At 39.5% G+C, this 27,454-nt stretch overlaps 1 protein-coding gene across 13 annotated transcripts in view; it reads left to right on the top strand.

Moving 5' to 3' along the window:
* stk33 (serine/threonine kinase 33) overlaps positions 1–27,454 on the top strand; it is a 168,508-nt gene that overhangs the window by 48,220 nt on the left and 92,834 nt on the right. Inside the window, exon 4 of one of the 13 annotated variants that reach the window (XM_087996539.1) lies at positions 22,130–22,228. The exons of the other annotated variants lie outside the window; for them this stretch is intronic. Within the exon in view, the coding sequence (XP_087852665.1) occupies positions 22,172–22,228 (57 nt within the window). The 5' untranslated portion in view covers positions 22,130–22,171. The remainder of the gene's footprint in view (positions 1–22,129; positions 22,229–27,454) is intronic. 13 annotated transcript variants of the gene reach the window in all.

The raw sequence follows: 27,454 nt of genomic DNA, 5'->3' as shown, positions 1-27,454 counted from the left end.
TAACTTTATTGAGAGATTCCTCATAACCAATATAGAGCTGAAAATGTGTTGCTGGAAAAGCGCAGCAGGTCAGGCAGCATCCAAGGAGCAGGAGAATCGACGTTTCGGGCATGAGCCCTTCTTCAGGAAGAATGGAAGAATTCCAGCCTTCACGCTAAGGAATTTCTGCAACCAGTCCTCAATAAATTCGACTGGCCGCTCACCTTCCTTATCCTCTGGCAGACTGACGATCCAGATATTTTTTCTACTGCCCTGTTCTCGAGGTCATCAACCTGGTCAAGCCAATTATAGACCTGTGTCCCCAGGGCTTGGATTCTATCCTTGGTGGGATCTGTATCAGCTTCCACCACTGTCACTCTACGTTCTACCACCTCCATCCTTTTCTCCAGGTCTCCCAGCTGCTGTTCATGTTTCTGCAGCATGATAGAGATCAGGGCTAGGTTCTCCTCTATCTGCTTCCCCAACATATCACAGAATTTCGCCAGTCCTTTACCAGCACCTGGTAGGAAATAGAGTCTGAGGATCCTGCAGGCTGGGGCGTGGGTCCGGCCTCTGACGTACCTGCTCCCTTCTTCGGCATCTCTGGACAGCGAAAACAAAGGTAAGTTGTTCTATAACGGTTTCTTGGGACTCCACAACCTTTCCAGAGTCCCAGGATATCGCGGTGGTGCGGGTAGGATGGGTTAGGACTTTGTCCCGCTTGTAATGTGGTGCAGAGCTCTTTTTAGTTTGCCACCATCTTGGATCCCCCCAAATGCACATTTCAAACAGTATTTGTAAGAAGCATCGAGGATGGCAAGGATATAGAATGTACTGTGAGTGGAGACTTCAACATCCATCACCAAGAGTGGCTCGACAGCACCATTGCTGACTAGATGGTTAACTCCTAAAGGATAAAGCTGCCAGACCAGATCTGCAGGTGGTGGTGAAGGAGTCAATAAGAGGGAAAAATATATTTGACCTTATCCTCACCAATCTGCTTGCTGGAATTGCATCTGTCCTTGACACTATTTGCAAGAGCCAACCACCACACAGTCCTTTTTAAATACAAGTCCTTTACATTGAGAGATACCTTACTTGGTGTTGCATGGCATTATTGCTGTGCTAAATAGGTCAGACTTCAAATAAATCTAGCAACTCAAGACTGGACATCTATGAGCAACAGTAGAATTGTGCTCTAAAATAATCTTCAAACTTGTGACCCAACATATTCTTTCTTTAATGTTACTATCAAGCTAGGGGATTGCCTTGGTTCACTGAAGGGTGCATGATGGCAAGCCAAGAGCAGCATCAGGCATACCTAAAATTAGGTGTCAATGTGGTGAAGCTACAAATCAAGACTACTTGAGTGCCAAGTAACAAGTGATTAGACGGACTAAGTGTATCCAAAACCAATGGATCAAATCTAAAATCTGCAGTTTTGCCATATCCAATGGTGATGGAGGATTAAACATCTCACTGGAGGTGTAGGCTCCACACATATCTCCATTCTGAATAAGGGAGAGCACAGCACATCGGTGTAACAGATTGTTACAACTATTGTTCAGCCCTTTCATCCAGTTGGCTGATCCATTTTGATTCGTGCAAAGATCCTCAGATCTTTCAACTGCTAGTCTTCAGCAAATTTGATTCACTTCAAATGATATTAAGCAATGACTGGAGGCATTGGATATTGTAAAGACCAGTCAGTCCATTCCCAAGCTGTTCCAGCACAGTTGGAATAACGGCATCCTCAAACAATGTGGAAAATTGAACAGGGATGTCTGTTTACAAAATGGAGGGCAGATTCAATTCTGCCAATTACCACCCCTTCAATTTCCTCTCAATTATCAATGAAGTGATGAAAGGTGTTGTCCTTATCAAGCTCCACCTGCTTACCAAACCCTGCTCACTGAAGTTGAGTTTGTTCCTCCAAGGCAACTCTGGTTCTGACCTCATTACAGCTTTGTTTCAAACATGGACAAAGAACTGAATTCCAGAAGTGAGATGAACAAGACTACCCTTGACATCATGACCAGGTTTGAATGCGAGTAGAGTCAATGGAAATCAGGGAAAACTGTCTACTGGTTGGAGTCATACCTGGCACAAAGGTTGTTGGAGGTCAGTCATCTTAACTCCAGAGCATCTCTGTGGGAATTCCTCAGGGTAGTGTCCTAGGCCCCCTCATCCTGAGTTGCTTCATCAATGACTTTCATGCCATCATCAAGTTAGAAGTGGGTATGTTCACTGATGCTTGCACAATGTTCATTGCAATTTGTGACTTCTCAAATAGTGAAGCAGTCTGTGTCCAAATGAAACAAGAACTGGACAACGTCCAAGCTTGGGCTGGTACGTTTCAAAGAACAGTTGCACACACATACCAATCAATGACCATCTCCAGCAAGAGAGTCTAACCATTGTGCTTTGACATCCGGAAGCGTTATCATTCCTGAATCCACTGCAATAAATGTCCTGAGGTTACCATTGATCAGACACAGAATTGAACTGAACTAGCCATATTAATATTGTGGGCTACAAGAGCAGGTCAGAGACTAAGAGTCCTTTGGCAAGTAATTTACTGTCTAACACAGTAAAGAATATGAAGGAACACTTTCCATTAGTTTGGATATGTGCAACGCCAACAACACTCAAGAAACTTGACACCATCCAAGACAATGCAGCTGACTTGATTGACACAACATCGTGGAGCATTCACTCCCTTCACAACTGACAAAGTAGCAGCAGTATGTATCATCTGATTTCTATTTCTGTCCTTTTTTATATAAAGGTGTTATATTAGTTAGTTTCCAATCAAAGGAATCTTTCCAAGTCGAATGAGATTTGGACAGGTAAAACCAGTGCTTCAACTATCTCATCAGCTACTTCTTTTAAGATCGGAGGATGCAATCCATCAGAAGTTTATTAACTTGTAGTTTCAGCAACTTATTTAGTATTGCGTCCCTGACAATTGTAATTTTTTAACTTCCTTTTTCCTTTCAATCCCTAATTTACAGTGATTCTCAGGATACTGTTTATTTCCTCTTCAGGAAAGACTGACGCAAAATTCTGCTCAATTTGTCTGCCATCTCTTTATCATCCATTACCAATTCCCCAGAATCCTTTTCTATAGGACCAACACTAATGTTGTTAACTCTTTCCTTTTTCTTCAAATATCTGAAGAAACATTTCTTATTTGTTCTTATACTTTTGGCTAAGTTTCTCTTGTATTGTAACTTCTACCTCCTCATTAATCTTTTAGTCATTCTTTGCTTTTTAATATTATGTCCAATCTTCTGACCGGCAAGCTATCTTTGTGCAATTATATGTCTTCTCTTCGAGTTTATTACCTTTTATCTTTTTAGTTAGCCACAAACGACAGGTCTGTTGCTAAGAATTTTCCTTAAGTGTTGAAATGTATCTATTCTGTGCTTTCTAGAATATCTGTTTAAATATTTGCTACTGCATCTCTTGACTTATTCCTAAATTGCCAAATCTAATTTGTCTAATTTTGTGTCATTTGCCATCCATGTACGCTTTTGAGTGCCTTGCCTCAAAGTCACTGCTTGCATGAACAGAAAAGCTTCAGGTTGTGTCTCACTAGAGAGTCTGCAAAGCTGTGTGTGATGTTGAGTTTGCCTAGGCCCTTTGAGATGTAACCTATATGTCTTTGTCTCAGTTTTTATTTTACCCTATGATCTGTATATCTTTACTATGATCTGCTTGTACTGCTCGTAAATGAAGCTTTTCACTGTACTTAGGTATACGTGACAATAAATAAGTCAAATCAAATCAGACAGCATGTTAGGTCACAAAAAATTACACATTCCTACAAGATAACTTAGTTTCAATAAAGCTCCATTTGAAAGTTCCAACTTCTTTGCAGTTGACTGAGGGGTACACTTTGATCAGGCTGCTGGAGTAATGCAATGAGATATTATTTAATAACTTCAAAAGACCTGAAGAGTTCTCTGAAATTCATGCTTTCCTCTAGAAAAATTGAACATCACCAATGGAGTCTCTGATAATTGCTTGATATATCTCGTTCTGTGCTGACACTTCTCTCTGTGCCTCCATAGGATCTTGCAAATTATTTGAAATATGTTTAAGTCCTGAATCCAATTAGTCTTTCACATTTGAACTATTCCAGAATGAGTTTCTTTATAGAATTGTATCAGCCTCCACCATTTCCTCTGGCAGCTCATTCCATACATATACCATCCTCTATGTGAAAAAGTTGCCCCTTAGATCTCTTTTATATCTTTCCCCTCTCACCCTAAACCTATGCCCTCTAACTCCCCGACCCCAGGGAAAAGACTTTGTCTATCTATCGTATCCATGCCGCTCATAATTTTGTAAACCTCTATAAGGTCACCCCTCAGCCTCTGATGCTCCAGGGAAAACAGCCTCAGCCTGTTCAGCCTCTCCCTATAGCTCCAATCCTCAAACTCTGGCAACATCCTTGTAAATCTTTTCTGAACCCTTTCAAGTTTCACAACATCTTTCTGATTGGAAAGAGATCAGAATTGCATGCAATATTCCAACAGTGGCCTAACCAATGTCCTGTACAGTCGCAATATGACCTCCCAACTCCTGTACTCCATACTCTGACCAATAAAGGAAAACATACTAAACACCTGCAACTCTACTTTCAAGAAGCTATGAACCTGCACTCCAAGGTCTCTTTGTTCAGCAACACTCCCTAGAACCTTACCATTAAGTGTATAAGTCCTGCTAAGATTTGCTTTCCCAAAATGCAGCACCTCGCATTAATCTGAATTAAACTCCACCTGCCACTTCTCAGCCCATTGGTCCATCTGTTGTAATCTGGGGTAACCTTCTTCGCTGTCGATTACACCTCTAATTTTGGTGTCATCTGCAAACTTACTAACCATACCTCTTATGTTCGCATTCAAATCATTTACATAAATGACAAAAAGTAGAGGACCCAGCACCGATCCTTGTGGCACTCCAGTCTGAGAAACAACCCTCCACCACCACCCTCTGTCTTCTACCTTTGAGCCAGTTCTGTATCCAAATGGCTAGTTCTCCCTGTATTCCATGAGATCTCGCCAGTCTCCCATGGGGAACCTTGTCGAACGCCTTACTGAAGTCCATATAGATCACGTCCATGGCTCTGCCCTCATCAATCCTCTTTGTTACTTATTCAAAAAACTCAAATCAAGTTTGTGAGACATGGTTTCCCACGCACAAAGCCATGTTGACTATCACTAATCAGTCCTTCCCTTTCCAAATACATGTGCAGGATTCCCTCCAACAACTTGCCCACCACCATCATCAGACTTACCGGTCTGTCGTTCCCTGGCTTGTCCTTACCACCCTTCTTAAACAGTGGCACCACGTTAGCTAACCTCCAGTTTTCCGGCACCTCACCTGTGACTATTAATGATACAAATATCTCAGCAAGAGGCCCAGCAATCACTTCCCTAGCTTCCGACAGAGTTCTAGTGTACACCTGATCAGGTCCTGGGGATTTATCCACCTTTATGCATTTCAAGACATCCAACACTTCCTCCTCTGTAATATGGACTTTTTCAAGGTGTCACCATCTATTTTCCTACATTCTATATCTTCCATATTCTTTTCCACAGTAAATAGTGATGCAAAATACTTGTTTAGTATCTCCCCCATTTTCTGCGGCTCCACATAAAGACCACAATGCTGATCTTTGAGGGGCCCTATTTGCTCCCTAGTTACCCTTTTGTCCTTAATGCATTTGTAAAAACCCTTTGGATTCTCCTTAATTCTATTTGCCAAAGTTATCTCATTACCCCTTTTTGCCCTCCTGATTTCCCTCTTAAGTATACTCCTACTTCCTTTATACTGTTCTAAGGATTTACTCGATCTATCCTGTCTATACCTGACATATGCTTCCTTCTTTTTCTTAACTAAACCCTCAATTTCTTTCATCACCCAGCATTCCCTAAACCGAGCAGCGTTTCCTTTCACCCTAACAGGAATATACTTTTTCTGGACGCGCGTTATCTCATTTCTGAAGGCTTCCCATTTTTCAGCTGTCCCTTTACCTGTGAACATCTGCCCCCAATTAGCTTTTGAAAGTTCTTGCCTACTACCGTCAAAATTGGCCTTTCTCCAACTTAGAACTTCAACTTTTAGATCTGGTCTATCCTTTTCCATCACTATTTTAAATCTAATATAATTATGGTCGTTAGCCCCAAAGTGCTCCCCCACTGACACCTCAGTCACCTGCCCTGCCTTATTTCCCCAGAGTAGGTCAAGTTTTGCACCTTCTCTAGTAGGTACATCCACATACTGAAACGGAAAATGTTCTTTTACACATGAACAAATGCCTCTCCATCTAAACTCTTAACATTATGGCAGTCCCAGTCTATGTTTGGAAAGTTAAAATCCCCTACCATAACCACCCTATTATTCTTACAGATAGTTGAGATCTCCTTACAAGTTTGTTTCTCAATTTCCCTCTGACTATTAAGGGGTCTATATTACAATCCCAAAAGATGATCATCCCTTTCTTATTTCTCAGTTCCACCCAAGTAACTTCACTGGATGTATTTCTAGGAATATCCTCCCTCAGTACAGCTGTAATTCTATCCCTTATCAAAAAGTCACACACCTCCTCTCTTGCCTCCCTTTCTATCCTTCCTGTAGCATTTGTATCCTGGAACATTAAGCTGCCAGTCCTGCCCATCCCTGAACCATGTTTCTGTAATTGCTTTGATATCCCAGTCCCATGTTCCTAACCATGCCTTGAGTTCATCTGCCTTCCCTGTTAGGCCCGTTGCATTGAAATAAATGCAGTTTAATTTATTAGTCCTACCTTTTCCCTGCCTGCCCTGACTGTTTGACTTGCTTCTGTTCTCAACTGTACCAGTCTCCGATTGATCTCTTTCCTCACTATCTCCCTGAGTCCTACCCCCCAACCTTACTAGTTTAAATCCTCCTGAGCAGCTCTAGCAAATCTCCCTGCCAGTATATTAGTCCCCTTCCAATATAGGTGCAATTCATCCTTCTTGGACAGGTCTTTATTATGAGAAATTTACTATTCTGAAGCATAAGTTTAGCTGGTTTTCATAAATCCGGAAAAGTATTTTCTGAATGACAACCGAAACGTTAAATGTTGAAAACTTTGAAATAAGCACCTCTGGTATTTGTTGTACTGCATGTTTCAATAAAACGTCCAAGGTATGTGAAGCAGGAAGACTTTCCTCCTTCCTATGCACGAGTAAGCCAAGACTCCATTTGGTTTTTCCTTGTTTTATTTAGGGATATACAGTGGAGAAAATATCTTAATGAAGCTGAAACATGATCTCTTTTAACTTAATTATAACCAAAAACTTTATACTTCATTAACATCAATCTACTTTGACAGCTGTGCAATTGAGACCCTGCACACACAATTCATGCACAAGACGCATGATCACTGGCCAATGCCACGAGCTTCATCTAAATACACTATACTGACCAGTTGTAGCCATGCACCCTGTAAATTTACTTCTTATTTCAGTGGAAGGTACAAACTAAAGATATCCCTTAAATCCCTTTTGTGCCAACTAGTCAGTGATAAGATACGAATCTTAACCAGTTCTACTCGCTTTTCTGTATTTTCCCCTTTCAGTGTTACTCAAACAGTTATGGTAATGCCATTTACTCCTGTCCTGTCCTGTTAATATTTTCAACATTAACGGTGTCACTGCTTGCCTGTCATATGCTCAACTATACTGGTTTCCTTTGCATAAGGACCAATTGAGGCCATTAGCAGTCATAGAAATGGAAACAGACCCTTTGCCCATGCTGATGAGGGATCCTAAATTAATCTAGTCCCATTTGCCAACACTTGGCCCATATCCCTCTAACCCTTCCCATTCATATACCTATCCAGATGCCTTTTAAATGTTGTAATTGTCACAGCCTCCACCACTTCCTCTGGCAGCCTTAGGTCCCATCTGGCCCGACTAATGTAATTCTGTGTTTGTGGTATTCCTCCTTCTCCATCTGAAGTTATATGTTCTGAAACATGTCACCATCTAAAATCCTATCAACTCTATTTGCTGACAATCTGACAGCAATTTCCTAACAAATGCCAATTGGTTTATTTTCTTAAGTCAGTATAGAGCCATAGAGTTGTACAGCATGGAATCAGACCTTTTGGTCCAACTCATCCACGCCGACCAGATATCTTAAACTGATTAGTCCCATTTGTCAGCATTTGGCCCATCTCCCTTGAAACCCTTCATATTCATATACCCATCCAGATGCTTTTTAAATTTTGCAATTGTACCAGCCTCCTCCACTTCCTCTGGCAGCTCATTCCAAACACGCAAGACCCTCTGCATGAAAAAATACGATTTGTGTCAAAATCTTACAATATGTTTCCACACTAACTTTAGAATCATAGAATCCCTACAGTGCAGATGAGGCCACTCAGCCCATCAAATCTGTACCAAGTCTCCAAAGGACATTCCACTAAGACCCAGGCCCCCACCCTTTCCCTGTAATCCTGCATTTACCATGGCTAATCCATCAGAAAAGGCATTGAAGATTGCAGGGTGGGATTTACTATCTTTTGAAGTGATGTAGATCCTTATTGGATTATTGTCATATAGGCGGTATTCTAGTTTGCTTCTAATAATGGATATTTTGGGAGTAATAATGGATAAGTTGTAATGATCTGAGTGGACTGTGTTCTCTTTTTGAAAATCGATCTTTGTTGGCTTGTTTTCCATCTCATGGTATCATTTCAGCATTTAGTAACATTCCTGTGATTGTGCTGGCATTTCACATGTCTACTCTCTCTTATCTCTTTTAACAGCTTACTGGTTTAAGCACTTTCAACTTGTTTTGAATATTGCAACATCCAGTAAGCAAAGAAAATGTATTCTTATCTGTTTAGTACTTCAAAAAATAAATCTGTGAAGTTTTCTGCTTGTGCTCAGATACATTCTCCTTGACATTGCCATCTTTTAAGGTTCTACCTTGTTATTGATATACTGAAATTGTTCTATGTTGTTTTTGGCATCTGCACCTATACTGATCCCCAGCTCTTCTTTCTTGTCATTTTGACAAATATCTTCTAAGTGCGTCTTGTAACAATTATTTCATAATTAATTCTGTCGTCTTAATCTAATTCTGTTTTATTTGCAGTCACGTTTTGGAGTCTACTCCAGTTAATCTTAGGTCTTACTGCATGATATTTTGAGGTCTGTAGGTATGAATACACAATTTCTTCCCAATTAGTGTTTTAGTGGCATTTTGAAATTCATTTATACAGCTTCTGGTTACATGCAGTATTGCCACAAAAAATGAATTTCATCACCAACCATGTTTATATTCACCCATACTAGAAATACTTTAACTTTGATTTATATATGCCTTCAGATTATGACGTAATTAAATTCAGTTGAAAACTATGAACATGGCTCTCCTATCACAATGGATAGTGGAGCAATTAGGCATTATATTTTCCAATCCTAGTTCTTAATGCTCCAATTAAGCTCTTCTTTTTATTCTGAGCTGGCAGTCAATTAGCAAGAGAAGTACCTAGTGTTATATCAGGCTTCTTATATAAGAAATATTTGGCATGAGTATGTTACTCAGTTGCTTTTCCCCTACTGTCTCTATGGAATCTCCTTTCTTTGCCTCTGTAAAGATGAGGCCATTATTTCACCAGTGCCATGTGGGCGTTAGTCTTTGTATGGAGTAATTTAATGATTAACTTGTCAGTATTTCTGGAGCCTTTTTTAAAAATCTGTATGAGAGTGCGGTAATGGGAATTTATTTACATTTCAAGCATTAGCTTCCTTTTGGTTTAGAACAAACAAGAATTAATTTTTGATCTTCTTGTGGAAAATTCTACAGTTTGGAGTGCTTTTGTTTCAATTCGCAGATATCTTGGTGGAAGTTAGATGTAAGTAACAGTTTCTCTTGATGAAAGGAGAGTTCAGAATAGTTATGAAATGGGTTACCTCAGTGTAAGGGTTTTAGTTGGAAAGTTTTGGACCAGATGTGTTTGGTTAGAACACTGAAGGAATGTTTGAAACTGAGAAAAGTTTAAGCTCAATTGCATGCTTAATGAAGAAAAAAGCTATCAAACTCTTGAGACAAGGAATTGGAAGTGTCACTTGAGCTGATTAGTTGTGATGGAGAAGGGAACTTGTTCTGCTGTTTGAGTACTACAAAGTGATGATGATAGGATAGATGGGATTATATGTTACTGTGTGTTTTAAATCTTACAAATTGTGTTATAAGTAAATGGTTTGATTTATTTTAATCTATTTTTTGTGTAATAAACCTTTTTCTTTGGGTAGTTAAAAAAAGCCTTGTTAAATAATTTAATAAATGACCTACCAAGCTAGATTTCATTCTGGGATCTGATTTGCCCAGTAATAACATCAACTGGGATCATAACAAGCTATGTACAAAGATATAAGCATACAAATTAGGAACAGTTGTAGGCCATTCAGGGCGTTGAGCCTACTCTGATATGCAATAAGATTATGGCTGATTTTTTGTAAACTCCAATTCACATTCCTGTCTACTCCTGATAATCTTTTAGCTCCTTGCTTAATGAGAATCATGCCTTAAAAATATTCAATGACTCAATCATTCCATTTTTCTTATTTCTAAGTTCACTTGCATATGGAAGTGGGAGTAATCTTTATCCAACTGCTTTAGACGTCCTGCTTTTCAATCTCCTACCTAGCTCCCTGAAATATTTTTTCAATACTTATTCTCATTTCTATCCATATCATTAAACCATGGCCTCTGGCTGATCACCCATTCCAAAGGCATTCCTAAATATTCATCTCAGCACCATCCTGGTGTCACAACAATGGCTGCAGAAATGCCTGTCTGATTTCCTGATTTTGGAATCCCTTATCATAAGTGCTGTTCTGTTTTCTTCTTCCCTCTCCTTTCCTCCCTTGGTACAGCTTATTTATCTGCAGTGCCACTAACTTGGTCGCTAGCTGGATTCTCCTAAGGTGTCATTGCCTCTCACCCTCAGAAGCAGCAACTAGGAGTCGTGGTTGTTGGAGGTCAGACATCTCAGCTCCATGATATCTCTGCAGGAGTTCCTCAGGGTAGTGTCTTCGGCCCAACTATCTTCAGCTGCTTCATCACTGACCTTCCCTCAGTCGTAAGGTCTGATGTGGGGTGTTTACAGATGTTTACTCAATACCATTTGGAATTCCTTCAATACCGAAGCAGTCCATATCTGTATGCAGTAAAACCTAGGAAACATTCAGGTTTAAGTTGATAAGTAGCAAAAAGCACTCGCATGCATAAGACCATCTACACCAAATGAGCATCTGATCATCTCCCTTTGACATTCAACTGTATGTTGTTCTTTATTGTCCTCCAACAACATCCTAAGAGTTTACCATTAACCAGAAATTTAAATGAGCAAATATACTACAGCTTCAAGTGTAAGTTGGAGACTGAATTCTGAGGTGAGTAGCTCATCTCGTCACTTTCCAAAGATTATCCAACATTTAGAAGTGTGATGAAATATGTTCCACTTGCCTAATGAGTGCAGCTTTGAGAACTCAAGAAGCTTAGTACCATCCAGGGCAAGGTAGTGTGCTTGAAAAACACACTTTCTAAGCAGAGCACTGCTGGCTTTGAAGCTTGATGTCGATAATCAGTTCATATTACTAAATGGAACATTTGGAATAATGCCTTCAGTGGGCCAAAAGATGCAGTAAAATCAATGCCCAATCAATGTTTTCTTTTCAATTTCCTTTCTTTCCCTTCCTCAGTATGCAAACATGATATTACACTAAAATTTACTCTAACTGCAGGAGCAAAACAACAGTAGACAATCGTATTACGGTATTGTGGGGAAACACCAGGGGAGTGCGACTAGTTGAGTAGCTATTTCAAAGAGCTTGATGGGCTGAATGGTCTGAGCTATGCTATAGGAGTCTGAACCATCTGTATTGCTAATTGGTATGGACTTTACAAAACTATTTTTCAACAAAGAAAATGTTTTAACGTAAATAGACATCAGGCATTTTTGAATATGTATATAGTCAAAACTCGGAAATATGTTGTGAAACTTGAAAGGGTTCAGAAAATATTTAAAAGGATTGGGAACAGTTTAGACATTAGCAAAAGAGGACCAAAGGATTGATTAAGAAGGAAAAAAATAAAATATGAGAGTAAGATTGTAGAGAACGTAAGAACTGACTAAAGGTTTCTATAGGTATATATCGACAAAAAAAAACTAAAGTAGGTCCCTTCCATTCAGAAATTGAGTAATTTAGAATGAGGAACAATGAAGTAGCTGGTGGAGCAAGTTCATACTTTGCTTCAATCTGCACAAAGGAAGACATGTATACCATACCAGAAAAGATGGGGAACAGGTTTAGTGAAAGGGAGGAACTAAAATAAATCTCTTTTAGTAGAGAAATGGTGTTGCACAAATTAATGGGATTGAAGACCGATAAATCCCCAGGGTCTGATGATCTACATCCCAGAATATTTAAGGAAGTGGTCTGAGAAATAGTGGATGCATTGGTGGTCGTCTTCCAAGATTCTTTAGACTCTGGAACAGTTTGGAAGGTAGTTAATGTAACCCCACTATTTAAAAAGGAAGGTTGAGAAAAAAACAGAAATTAAAAATGAATGAGTCTGGTTGGTATTGGGAAAGATGCTCGAATCCATTATCAAGACTTTATTGCAGAGAGCTTAGAAAACAATGGTAGAATAAGGAACAGTCCGCATGGGTTTACAAAAAGGAAATCATGCTTGACAAATCTATTAGAATTCTTCGAGGATGTAACTAGTGCAGTTAATTAGTGGGGGCCAGTGATTGTGGTTTATGTGGATTTTTTGAAGGCTTTCAAAGATGTGCTGCATAAGAAATTAATATGTAAAATTAAAGCCCATGGAATTGGAGTAATGTATTGAGATGAATAGGCAGTGCCTAGTAGTGTACCACAGGGATTGGTACTAGGACTCCAGCTAGTCACAATATACGTTAATGATTTTGATGAGGGAACTAAATGTAATAGCTGAAAATTGGCAGATGACGCAAAGCTGGTTGGAAGGTTGAGCTGTAAGTCGGTTGCAGTGATGTCTTACTGCACTTATTGGTGAGGCCAAACCTGGAATACAGTTTTGGCCTCCTTATCTAACAAAGGATGTTCTTGTTATGGAGGTTGTGAGAGATTGCAAAATTCTGCAATTTAGAGAGACCTGTGTTTCCTTGTGGGCATGAGTCACAAAAGGCTAAAATGCTAGTACAGCAAGTAATTGGGAAAACTAATAGAACTGTGACTTGTGAGAGAATTGAACACAAAAACATGGAGGTCATGCCTCCATTATAGGGGACTTTGGTGAGACCACATTTGGAATATTGTGTACAATATTGGCCATCTTTTATAAGTTTTTAAATACATTGGAAATAGTTCAGAGTATGTTTACCATGTTGATACCAGGAATATTTCCAAGAATGGGCATCTTAGAGGGAAAATTTGGACAGGTTAGACTTGTACTTGCTGGAGTTTAAAAGAGTAAGGGGAGACTTGAGTGAATTATACAAAATCCTAAAGAAATTCTGTTCCCCTCTCCATGGATGCTGTCAGGGTTGTTTCTCCAGCATTTCCTTTTTATTTAAGATCCTGACTGTTCTTGACAGATTGAATATGAGAGGATGTTTCTCCTTATAGGAGAATCTCAAGCTATGGATCACTTTTAAATAAGGTGTAATCGATTTATAACATAAGGCAATTTTCTTTTCTCAGAGCCATGGGTCTTTGGAACACTCTTCTTGTAAAAATGGCAAAAGCAGAATCCTTGAATACTTTGAAGGCATTGATTCTTCATAAGCAAGTGGATGAAGGATTATCAGGGATAGATAGGAATATGGATTTAAGGTTTCAGCCAAGTCAACCACAATCTTATTAAAAGGCAGAGCAGACTTGAATGACTGAAGGGCCTACTTCTGTGCCATGTTACCCGGTTGTCAGATAGATGCCAACCTAGATGTCAGATAGTTGAAACTGTACTGTAAAGTTTGACTTGGACTGTGGCTGATTCTGGAGCACAAGACCTCATTACTACTATCTGAATGTTGTCAGGATCTACAGCCTATTCTATATCCCATGTCTTCAGCTATTCTTTAAAATCATGTGGTGTGAACTGAATTGGCTGAAAACTGGCATCTGTTACAGAACAACCTCAATTATCCCAACGAGATGGGCAAGGAGTATTTTGTTCAGATAACTGAGAGTTTGGATAACAGATTGGTTGGATAATGGATAGCGTTTTTACAGGACTTTGAGATCTTGTTTGGATAATCTGAAATTTGGATAATTGAGGTTGTTTTGTATATTGGTACCTCAGAAGTGGGCAGTGATGCATCATCTATTCGGCACCTTTGGCTGAAGGTGGATCCAAATGCTTCAGCCTTGTCTTTGCATTGATCTACTGAGTTTCTCCACGTTGAGGAATAGGAATATTTATGGAGCTTCTTTCTCCTGTTATTTGTTTAATTGTCTACTACTATTCACAACTGTGGCATGATCACAGAGCTTTGATTTGATTTTGTTTTTGGTTTTGGGATTACACATCATATGCTGCTTCTGTTACTTGATATGCAAGTAGTCTGTGTTTCATCTGCACCAGGTTGATACCTTGTTTCTCATTTTAAGGTATGTTTGATCCTGCTCCTGTCATACTCCCCTCTGCACTCTTCCTCAGTGAGGGTTTATTGGTGATAGTAGGATGGCGAACACATTAGTCTCCGAGGTTACTTATTCAGATTGGATGCAATTCTGTTGCTGCTAAATGGCCTGTAGCAATTCATGGATACACAATCTTGAATTGCTAGGTTTATTTAAAATCTATCATATTTAGCACAATGGTAGTACCACACAACATGACAGAAGATGTCAAAGTAAAGATGGGACATCATCACTCCAAGGACTGTCTGTTGGTCACTCCTACCAATATTGTTATAGACAGACACATTTGTGACAGGTAGATTAATGAAGATGAATAGTTTTTTTGCTCACTACACGTTGTAGATCCAGCTATGTCCTTCAGGACTTGGCCACTGTTGTCTGAAGTGGTGTTACCGAGTTGCTCTTGTAGTGAACTTTGAAGTCCTCTACCACAGTACGTTCTGTGACCTTACCATCCTTAGTGCTTCTCTTAATTTGTGTTTAACATGGAGGAGAATTGCTTAACCAGCCAGTGATAGGTGCTAACTAAGGTGGTTTTCTTTCCAATGTTTGACCTGATGCTCTGATACTTCATAAGATTTGGAGTCAGTGGTGAGTATTCATGGTAAAGAGTTAAAAATCTCTTTCAGTAGATGGTTTGGCAATGAGATTTTTTTCCCTATATTTATTTGTCAATGAAGCAAACAACATGCTGATGGAGTCAAATGAGAAAAAGTGGGAAGAAGTTTCTATCAAACACAAACATTGTATGGAGCTGCTGGGCTGAATGGTCTATTTCTGTGCTGCAAATAAATCATGTAATTTTTGTAGTATAACTGAATATCCCACTATATTTGGTCACCAAAAGGCTCAAGTAAATACATTCATTTACTGTTTGAGGAGCATTTTAAAATCAATTTTCCATATTCTTTTATTTCCCTCAGCAGTTTTGTTCTACTGAGCCTGTGAACAGCTTGGTTTTTTTTTGCAATTTCATGTGAATCATCTAAGAGCTTCTTGACGTAAGGTGCCGCAAAGATGAGAGAGTAATCCCTATAGAAATTTTGCGCAGGTTGCGATGTAGAACAAGTGTTTTAAGCCCATACACTGGTTTCCACACTGACAGACATGGGTGATAAAATAATTAGCACATCCTGAATGGTTCTTTATTGGATTGTGATCACGGCATGTCACGTGTTATATGCTGCAACATTTAAAGTTTGTCATCCAAAAAAGTTTGATTTGTTGCACTTGCCAAGAAATTGCCAATCATATTACTATCAGGCTTTAACACTTAACCTGGCAATGATGCTGAGGGTATATCCTTCAAAGGTTGGGTTAGGATAGTAGATGCAGAGTTATGGCATCTTCTGGAAGATCACTTGGCAAGAATATGTATTTTTGGGCTGGCTGAACCAGTGACAATCAGTCAACTAAAGTCAGCACATAGGACATTCTCTTTTTCTTTGTCAGTTGTTGAGACTTTGTCTGTTCATTCTTTGGTTAGGTTGAGAATAGTTGGAGTGTCTTTTAAGCCAGTTTTAACCAACCATCCAGATATAAATGGCTGGTGGCCATGGAAATCAGAATGTGAGTGACTGACCAACATATAAAGCCATCAGGGAACTTGAACCTGGAACCCTGAATTGCTCAGCTGGTGGCACTCATATCTCTAATCGATTAAGGAAGCTTTAACCAGTGCAGAGAGTGTGGTGCTGGAAAAGCACAGCAGGTCAGGCAGCATCTGAGAAGCAGGAGAATCGACGTTTTGGGCATAAGCCTTTTCCAGGGATGTATACCTTGAACAAGTTCTCCTCCTCTCTCTGCAAGGATCTCAGGGAATCTCTCTCTCACTGCACTCCTCAGGTCATCTCCTCTGCCCTGAAGCTCTTCAGTCACAACTTGAAGCAGACTCGCTACCACAGCCACATCTCCTTCCTCAGTGCCTGCCTACGGAGCTGACTGATCACGCATGTACTCCAGACTAAATTCAGACCAACACAATTTGGACCTGAACAGGGCAACCAGTACGTACTACAAATCCGAAACCTTCAGAAATGGTTCTCTTTCTGGATCCTCTGCTCCATACTCGTTGCCATGCACCTCCACCTAATCTCCCTGCAGTCAGCTCTGCCTCAGCTCAGGGCCACACTCTCCCAGACCTGCAAAGGACTCTGCTTGTTTTACATCCTTAGTAGAATTCACACGCTTAACAAACGCTTTCTCTCCACCATACCAGACATAAAAGAATGTAAGTTAAACAAACTTTCATGTACCTATCTCAATACTCAGGCTCCCTTGACCATTCCAGAACCTTCTCTTGGCCTCTGGATCTGCCCAGACGCCAATAGCTATGCAGCCACTGAAGCCATGACTGCTACGGTTAAATACGACATCATTTCTGCTCCCGCCACCCCACAAACCACAGCCACTGCTGACCACGCCGCCTTTGCAATTGCCGGGAAGGCAAACCCCTCCGCAACCGCTGCTAGATCCATTGCCGCGGCCACGGCCGCAATACCTACTCTGCACATCACTTCTGGCCCTGCAGTTGCCACTGCCGCAGCTACTTCTGCCCCCAGAGATGTCACTAGCTGGAACACTGCTGATTATATCGCCGACGTCACTTCTGCCATTAGGGATTCACTCACTGAAACTCAGCTGACGATGTCGCTGAGGTCATGTGTTACAACATTTCCGCCCCACAGGCACCGCCGTAGGCCCCACTTCCAACCAGATGGTGAATGTCACTTCTGTTGGTGATGTCACTCCCCACCCCATAACTGCACCCACTCAGGTAGCAATCCACGCCCCCACTCCCAGCTCCAGCCCTACCCCAGGTCCTAGCTCCCAGCCCTGTTGTGTTTTTGCTTTCCGCCTAGACCTCCCCCTCACTGAGGATGAACATTCAGTCCTCAGCAAAGGCCTCACCTTCATCCCTCTATGCTCCTGGATTAATGAGTTTGACTTCCTGATGAAGAGCTTATGCCCGAAATGCCGATTCTCCTGCTCCTTTGATGCTGCCTGACCTGCTGTGCTTTTCCAGCACCACACTCTCGACTCTGATCTCTAGCATCTGCAGTCCTCCTTTCTTCTCCCTGTAACCAGTGCACTTGATAATGAAGTCTTGCACAGTAATTGCAGACATTCATTTCTTCTTTCTTAAGAAGGATTACTAAATCTATAACTGTTACAAATTTAAAGAATTAAAGCATAATTATTGCTGTTTGCTTACTTTGTTGTTCCATGCATTTTGGTAGTTTATAGCTCTCATCTTTGCTAATGATATTTTGTGAAGAAGCTTGATCATGTTTTTAGAGCAGAACCTCCCAAAGTGGGCTGTGATCCAGAGTGCAGTTGTGAGTTGAGACTTTGGTACAGTTCTGAGTTCTGAGACACCTTTAGTGACCACAAAGCTTGGCTGTCATCTCCCAATTCCCTCAGATCTTCTTACTCCCACCATCATCTGCTCTGTTAGCTTTTCCCCTTAACATTCACATCCTCTGAGATTTCACCAAGGTGTTAGAACAATTTTGCAGATTCACAATGGGGTTACAATAGGGAAAAAGCTTGGAAAGCACTGCTTTATTGACAACATCCACAAATCTTTCAGTGTGACAAATCTAAGAAAAGTGCAAGGAACAGCACCAACCTCTGTACATGACCCTCTTCAATCTCACAACAGCCTTGACTCTGTCAATTATGAGGAATTGTGGAATATCCTCAAATTCAGCTGCCTGCAGAAATTTAATATCATCCCACTTGCTTCATGATAACGTGCAAGCCATGATCCTCTCAAATGGATCCACTGCAGATTACATATGAGTGCAAACTGGGGTCAAGCAGGGCTGCGTCATTGTACCAACACTCTTCTCCATCTTCCTTGACACAACATTCCACCCCAACTCGATGAAGCTCTCCACCAGCATTAACTCCAGTGTGTCAGTGCAGCCTTTGGACACCTGTGAAACAGTGTTTGAAGTATGAGACCTCAAACCTAGCACCAAGCTCATGGTCTACAGAGCAGCTCTGGTCCCCCACATGCTTCTATGCACCAGAAACATGGACCACGTACACCTCAAATCCCTGGAAAGTAATCACCAGTACTGCCTTCACTAAATTTTGCAAACCCACTGGCAAGATAGGCATGACAACATAATGAAGGACTTATTCCCGAAGTGCTGACTCAACTCCTTGGATGTTGTGCTTTCCAGCACCACATTTTTCGACAATGCAAACATAAGTACCTCCTTCCAAGCCACTATCCCCAGTATCGAGGCGCTGGTCATTCACAACCAGCAACAATGGGTGGCCATACTGTCTACATGTCTGACATAAGATTCTCTAAACAAGTGCTTTACTTGGGAGTTCCACAGTGACAAGCTATCGCTAAGAGGGGACAGGGAGCGCTACAAATACTCCCTAAACATCATCCTAAACAAATGCAACATCCCCACTGACACGTGGGAATTGCTTGCCCTAGAATGTACATAATGGAGAAGAGTAGACAGGCAGGAGGCTGGAAGAGCACAGCAAGTCAGGCAGCATCAGGAAGTGGAGAAGTCTGACATTTCAGGAATGGAGAAGCATCCGCTAACGTGCCAGTCACTTTGAGCATCACCAGGTAGAGCATGTGGAGGGCTAGCACAAATGGTGTGAACAACGTGCAGAATCCAGAGCATCCCATCTACCCACCTTATCAAACACCAGCTGCCCCCTCCTTGTGGCAGAGTCTGCAGCTCCAGAATTAGACTATTCAACCATTGTTCAACCAGTTCTGGAGTGGAAGAAAGTCATCTTCAACCCTGATGATTTATCAAAGATAAAGAAGAAATAACCCTCTATTTAAATGCGAGCAGTCTCAAAATAATTTACTGGTCAGATTTGACTTATCCTGCTCAATTCCTTGCTGCCTGCCTTTGATAAAATTATACTTGTTCCAGAGCTTAAGCTCTGTCTTAATTGATGGGTTCTGGTAACTTTAGTTTGGTACTAATACTTTGAAGCCGCATGATGAACAGGGAATGATCATCTCCAAGAGGGAATCTGACCATTGCCAGTTGATATTCAATGGCAACTACATAATTGAATTGTCCACTACTAATATCCTGGAATTATCATTGACCAGAAACTGCACTGGACTAGCCATATAAATACAGTGCCTGCAAGAGCAGATCAGAGGCTAAGAATCCTGCAAAAAGTAGGAGTGACTCCCTAAAACCTATCAATTATCTACATGGCACAGGTCAGGTCTGTGTTTGAATTCTAACTGTTTGGCTGGAGGAATGTAGTTCCAACAATTTTCAAAAAGCTTGATGCAGTTCAGGACAAAGCATCTTGTTTGACACCACAGCTACAACATTTGCTTCCTCCACCAAAACACACAACAGCAACAGATGCACTACAGATATTCACAAAGGCTTAAGCAACACCTTCCAAACTCTCACCACTACCATCTCAAAGGGCAAGGACAGCAGATACGTGAGTGCAACACCACCTACAAGTTTCCCTCCCCCACCACATTGACTTGCAACTAAATTGCCATTCTTCATTCATTTCTGGGTCAAACTCTTGACATTTCCTCCCTAGCAGTACTGTGGGCATACCTGTACTAAATGGACTACAAGGTTCAAGAAGTTAGTTCACCACCAGGTCAGCTGGTAGATGGGTAATAAATGTTGGCCATGTCAGTGAAGACCAACACTGAAAAATGAATTAAATTTTTAAAAAAGATAGTGTTAAATGGTTCACTGAAAGTGGAGTCACACGTAGACAGGGCAGTGAAGAAGGCTTTTGGCACACTGGCCTTCATCAGTCAGGGCACTGAGTATAGAAGTTGGGAAGTTTTGTTGCAGTTATACAGAATGTTGGTGAGGTCACACTTGGAGTATTGTGTTTAGTTTTGGTCACTTTGCTGTAAGAAGGATGTTATTAAACTGGAAAGAATGCAGAAGAAATTTATAAGGATGTTGTCAGGACTCAAGGGCCCGAATTATAGGGAGAGGTTGGACAATCTAGGGCATTTTTCTTTAGAGCGTACTAGACTGAGCGGGGAATATTATAGAAGTATATAAGATCATGAAAGACATGGATAGGGTGAATACACTCAGGGTTGGGGAATAAAGGACAAGAGGACCTCAGTTTAAGGTTAGAGGGGAAAGAATAAAAGGGGTTAAGAAAGGTTTAGAAGGATATGGGCCAAGTATAGGGAAATGGAGTTAGCATGGATGGACATTTCGGTTGGTATGGGCCAGTCTGGGCTTGTCTCTGTGGTGTAGGACTCTATGACTCTGCATGAATCTAAACAGGTTGAAATCATTAATTAAGTGGTAGTATGAATTTTGTGTCTCAAGTTTGCATGTCCTATTTTTGCGAAAAATGTCAATGGAATGTATCAGAAATTGACAATGGTGATGTCAGAGAGGAAAAGCTTTGGTTTTGTTGAAATTAGAGAAGTTGATGTTCCATTTTGAGAGTATGACCGCAAGGAAATCTGATAGAGGTGCGAAAAGGTCTGAGAGACTTGAAGGGTCAGTTGCTTGCTTATTAAAACCATAAAGTTATCAGCATCAAATAAATGAGAGAAATTTATTTTACACTCTATTTAGGGCAAGAATGTTCTTCTCGAAACAGTTGTGGAAGCAGAACTCATAATCAGCTTTCAAAACCATGGTGGCAAAATATTTTAAGTAAAAATTGACCATTATATCATGAGATAAATGAAGTCCAATAGATATTCTGTTCAAAGGTCTGGTGGATAAAACTAGTTTAGTGATTTCCATCTGTGCTGCAGCACTTAGTGATTCTGTGGAACAGTTTAAAGATCGGTATACCCTTTGATTTATAATTGCTGTTGTGTGATAGATAGTATTGCTATGTTAGTCAACAAGTATATCTAGAAATCTAGCTTTGTAGTCTGCGCTAGGTAGTTGTGCAATCACCTTAACATTGTAATAGGCAATATTATAATGATATGGAACATTGCTAATTGCCAGTTGAAAGACTTAGGAGAAACTCATCTGTGGAATGTATCTTGGCATCTCCTTAATATAAACACTTGTTGCTATGTATCTTTTGATAACTTATTAATAAGTCTATTGAAATAAAATCTAGTTATAAAACATGATTTATTTCATCATAAACTAAAAGGCTACATAGCTATAGTTACAGGAGTATGACATGCTTTTGGATGTTTGTTTTTCATAATTACTTTGTTAACCCTGTAGTGTTATAATCTGAGTAGGGATTTAGCAATAAAGACTTTACTCTATATAAGCATCGATACAACTTTAGAAAGAACTTAAAATAATGTGGTGCTGAATGTTTGTTTTTATTTTGTACCATTTACCACCTTGAATTCATATATGATACTACATTTTCAATTCTGGACTTTATTGGGTCACCTGTAAGCTTCTGTTTTTAGTAGAAAAGACCTCAGCCTATTCAGTTGGTTCTGATACTCTATTTTTTGGGCATTTGTGCAGGTATGGTGGACTGTCACTGTAAAAGTCTGATCACATGAAGTAATGATGACATCATCAGCCAATTTGGATAGACAACAGATTAGTCTAACCTTGCTACTGGTAAACATATCCAAAATAAAGCTCCTGCTGTTTAACACTTTGGTCTCCTGGACCTTTTTGGAATGTAACACCTGTTTATTTGTTTTTGTCTTCTTTGTGCTTCTCTATCCATTAAATGGGGACCAGTGCTGTTCACGGTGCTCCATGTGTGGTCTAACCATGGTTTTATACTTATTCTACAAAACCCTGCCTGCTTTTACTTCTATCCATCCACAGGTGAAATTCTGTGCTTTGTTTCACTGTTGCATTGTTTTGTCCCTAATAATCCTTTGTTCCAAATGTTAGGTTCTGTACAGAATTTGTTGAATGCTTTTGGATGCCGAGGAGTACTGCATCATAGTTTCATGATCCACTTGGAATTTCAAGAAAAAAACCCAACCAATCAAGCAAGTTGATCAAGTCAACATTTTCTGTTTGAATTCTTGTGGGCTTAACTGCTCTTATTAGACAAATAACCTTTAAGTTTACTTCTGATACTTTTTTCATTATATTGCACACTATGGAGTTAAGCAAATATGCACTCATCACTATCAGCCCATTTACAATTTACTGGATTCTCCCCAGAGTTTACTGTTGATAATTTCCTTTAGCATCTCTAACACTGCTACATTAACTTCCACATAAATTTGTCAGAATTATTCTCTATATGTGTGAATAGGGTTTCCAATGGACTTGTGATAAAGGTTCGGCAGCAGAGTAGGAGAAATTCTGAAAAAATTCCCAGGAGTTGATACCCTGTTGGTATGATTTTTATTTGCCAATTTCACTTCATTTACCATTCTAATAGCATTGTAAATATACCTATATAGGTTGCAACTGTTGAAGAAGGCAGCACATCACCATCTTCTCAAGGGCAATTGGAGATACAATCACATGAATTAGAAGCATAAGTAGACCACTTATTTGTGTCATGGACTAGGCCAGACCACTCAAAACATTCTTAAGCAGGCAGCCCAGACCATAACATTGCAATTTGTTTCCGTAAGTGTACAGTGAAAATTATCTGGATTAAGTTAGCGAGGTTGACTACCAGGTTTAAAACAGTCAAAACTTTATTCACAAATTTGCACACGAATGAAACATGAAGAACAGAATAAAGGACCCTTACAGAACTTAGTCTATCCAAACTAGACTTAAGTATGCTTTCCGAATATATACAACAGTCCCAATGAGCAAACCCCCTTTAAAATACAACACAAAAAAGGATCAGATGCTTACAGGTTGAAGTTAGAAGAGAGAGTTTCCACAAAGCTCACTGTTGATCTCCCAACCAGTCTGGACTTAACTAAGCTGCTTAGCTCAGCTAGAGAGTTGACCACTCCCCTTTCTTTATATTTGTCATTTTTAAAACATGACCACTTTGGCCTGAAGTCTCCCCTGTTTACATATAAACAAAAAGGCCTTTCAATGCCCTTTAAACTCTGTACCAAACCAGGCTGATTGGAGCCCGGCCTGGTTTATTACCCCTCTGAAAAGAAAATCAAGGACAGAGTATCCTTGAGCCAAGGAACAGCTTTTAGAAAAAAAGGACTAGCTTTGTGACATTTGAATTCTCTATATCTATCTATAACTTCCTTAGTCCTCTTCAGAACATACTTTCTAACTATTTGTCAACTACAAATTTAGCCACCATGCCTTTGCTCCATTATGTCATTAATGTAAATTGTTAAATACTGAGATTCCAGTGTGGGTCTCTTTAGGTTTCCAATCATCATATCCTGGCAATCAAAAAAAAGACTCATAAGCATACACTGTTTTCTGCTAGTCAGACACTCTTTTATCCATGTTGATAGTTACACCCTACAGCATGAGCCCTGACTTTGCACAATAGCCTTTGATGTGGTACTATATCGAATACTTCCTGGAAATCTTTATCCACCATGCAAGTCATTCCTTCAAATAATTCCAATAAATTGGTTAAACATTATTTCCCTTTCATAAAACCATGCTGACTTTTCCCAATTACCTTGAGTTTTTTTTTAAACAGTAACTTTTAAAAAAATTTAACCTATTCTTCTAATCAACCTGTTCATATACGTTATTACACACCTTTGGAGCAGGTCGGACTTGAATCCAGGTCTCCCAGTTCAGGGATTTTCTCTTTCTCTTTCTCTTACTCTACACAAGAGGCCCACCTTAAGTTTTTCTTAGGGCTAAAGCTCCTTAATGATCACTCCTGACAGCTTCCCCGAGACAGACATCAAGCTATCCGGCATATAATTCCCTGTTTTCAGCCTCCACAATACATTTTAGCATAGCCAACAGCATGCACATCCAGTGAAAGGCAAAAAAAAAGTCAAAGCATTGTTGGATTTGCTTTTTGAGATCATTATGTATACTTTGTGTAACCACCATTTAGTATACTAGTGCTGTGGCAGATTCCAAAGTATTTTCTTTGTTTAAAATTAAGTTTCAGAATCAGTTTTCTGCATAAATATGTTAATAATTATCTTTTGTTTAAAAATGAAATTAGAATTAGGAAGGTCTGAGATGGTTACCTGGCTCCAGTGTATTTATTTTCCAGAAGATGGCTTTCATTTTTGACTTGCAAATAGTTTGAGTAAATCACTTCTGTGAGGCTGACTCAGGAATTTGCGAACAACTCCCTCTTGTGGATTATTCAGCTTAGAAATAGCTGTGATTATTTTATGCATTATTTTACGTCTGATTGGAATTGGTTGTACAGTCCCAATATTTTAAGTTAGCTTTAGAATTGAGAGGCAGAAAAACTTCACCACAAAGATTAATGGAAACTGGTGAAGCAGAAATGAAAAGAAGTGCAGATAAATGTCACTGGCCATTGATAAAGAGACTCTTATTGAAATAATTTTATTAGGTATTTTCTTTCTGCAATATATTCTTATTTATATTTACAAGAAAACATTACATGGATAAGTTCAATTTCAGTGAAAATTACTTCGTGCCTATGTTTTCTTTATCTACTTAATAGTTGCTTAATACAACATTTTCAACAGTTCTGAAAATCCAAGTCTTTTGAATTTCTCCATCAGTTTGCCCTGATTGTTCATTTGTCAGTTTCAAGAATTCAATATCTGTTGACAATTTCAATACAATTGTCAAACCATTAATTCTGTCAAGTTTATTTCAGACATCACTTGTTTTAATTACTGTTAGGTATGTACTGTAAATATGAATGCATGTTTTCCTTATTCTTGCATTTAATAAAGTCTAAAAATGAAGGGAAAAGGCATTATCATGTCAAATGCCTGATGGAAAAAAGGAGAATTGCCATATAGAGACCCTCTCATCTGGGACACACTTTTGGATTGTGGTCCTTTTTTATAACTATTTTTAATCAACCTGTTTGGACATTATATATTATACCTCCCAGGGCAAGTAGGATTTGGACCCAGACTGCTGGAACCTTTCAAGATTTCTGTTATGGTGTTTTTTTTACAGACCAGCTGCACACAACTTTAGATGCTATCGCTAAACACTGGTGATCAACCATCATTACTGAAGACCTGACCCAGAAAGCAAAACTCAGTGCCTATTTCCTGGGAAAGGCACCAAGTGCTTGTGTCCAGGATAGTGGAGTGGACTGCAATGGTTTTCTTTTAATGCTGACTGCTCCAGTACGTCACACCACCAGTCAGAGCCAGCTGGACGCAGATAGAAAGAATAGTGTAGAAGAGCCCTGTTGCATAATTAATGAGCCAAAGAGCAGAAGATTGGATGAAAAAGGTTGCTCTGAGTCACTGTCAACTGAGTGCTATGAATCAAAGACCCAACAAAACGCTTCAACTGAAAATGGGACAATTTCACCGTCCATTTCTAGCATACTGTCTGCATTTCTTGTGAAAGTTTACCATTTCTGTCTCCATGTCTGACACACACACACACACACACAAGAATTCCTTCTGGATTTTTCAATATCTATGTCTCCCTGGGCTCCTATTGCTGGAGTTTTTTTTAATGCTCTAAACTGCAAACTCCTAATTCTTCACTTAATGATTGTAAAACACAATTTAAAATGCATTTATACAAACAGGCCTCCAGACCTCTCATCACAAAACACATAAGAACAACTCAAAAAATAAAACTCAAATCATGTTTCCTGATTCTTAGAATGCGAAGTACAAAGTATGAATTAAATTACGCTATAGATGACACCAGTGAAGTTGAACATTAAAGAAAAGTCTTATCTCTTTGGCCAGGTTGCAGCAGCTTTTGCCTGGCAAGTAGCAGGTGTTGCATCCCTCACTAATCATCCTTATAGTTAAAATAGCACATTGGCCCACACTGTTGCAATTGTTGGTGTCAAGCTCAACTTACCAATAGTCCAAGCCATTTTGCCACAGCAAAACTTTTGAAAACAATTTTCTGTGAGCCACACATTAATTTTGAATTTAATTCCTTCAGGGAAAATACGATCCAATTGTAGCAATGCTGCTAAAATTTGAGAAGGTGGCTATTTTTGTACTATATTATCAGGGTGTGCAGGAAGTCTCTGGTGGAAAATGTTCAGATTAAAACCAAGCAGATAGCAAGCTTACAAATACAGCTTTTAAAATTAACTTAATGAATTATATTTTCAAGTTTGGATTTTGGCGACCTAATAAACACATTCTAAACCATATATGCTCAACTGTGTTGAGTAGATAAATGCAATAACCTTGCCAAATGAACAAAAATCACTTGTTATTAATGTCAAGGACTGTGTTACTACTTTGTCATTTTACTTTGTACGTTTTCATTTGCAATCCATATTAAAGAAGATTACTAAAGTTATTTTGTACAATGTAAATATTACAAGTTCTGCAGTCAATTTAACATGGACATAGTAGCTTTCAGTTTTTGATCAGGGGCATCCTAAATTATCATTGATTAATTTAAAGTAATGGTGATTTTCATTAGTAAACATGCTGTTATATACAATTAGTGGCACACACCTCAAATAAACAGAGCCCTGTCTCAAAAAATATGTTCTAAATATGCTGCATTAAAATATTTATCATTTTTATTTCATAGCTTCTTTCTGTTGGCCTTTTGTTGTCAATGGATTTTATATTTGAATTGACAACTCTGAATAGATATAGGATTTTGTGTAAGCTAATCAGCACCTCAAATCTAATTCATGATTCAATCAAGTCACCGTTAATGTGTATTTCACTCCATCATGGATCTTGCCTGTCCTTGATCCATATCTCTTGATACCCTTACCTAACAAATATGTGATGTCTGATTAAAAGTTTCAATTGATCC

This window comes from Chiloscyllium plagiosum, unplaced genomic scaffold (genome assembly GCF_037043375.1).
Source record: "Chiloscyllium plagiosum isolate Xiang-an unplaced genomic scaffold, Cpla_swu_hap1 HiC_scaffold_18, whole genome shotgun sequence".
NCBI lineage: Eukaryota > Metazoa > Chordata > Chondrichthyes > Orectolobiformes > Hemiscylliidae > Chiloscyllium > Chiloscyllium plagiosum.
Note: the sequence above shows the minus strand (reverse complement) of the source record. Positions and strands in the feature narration are given on the sequence as shown.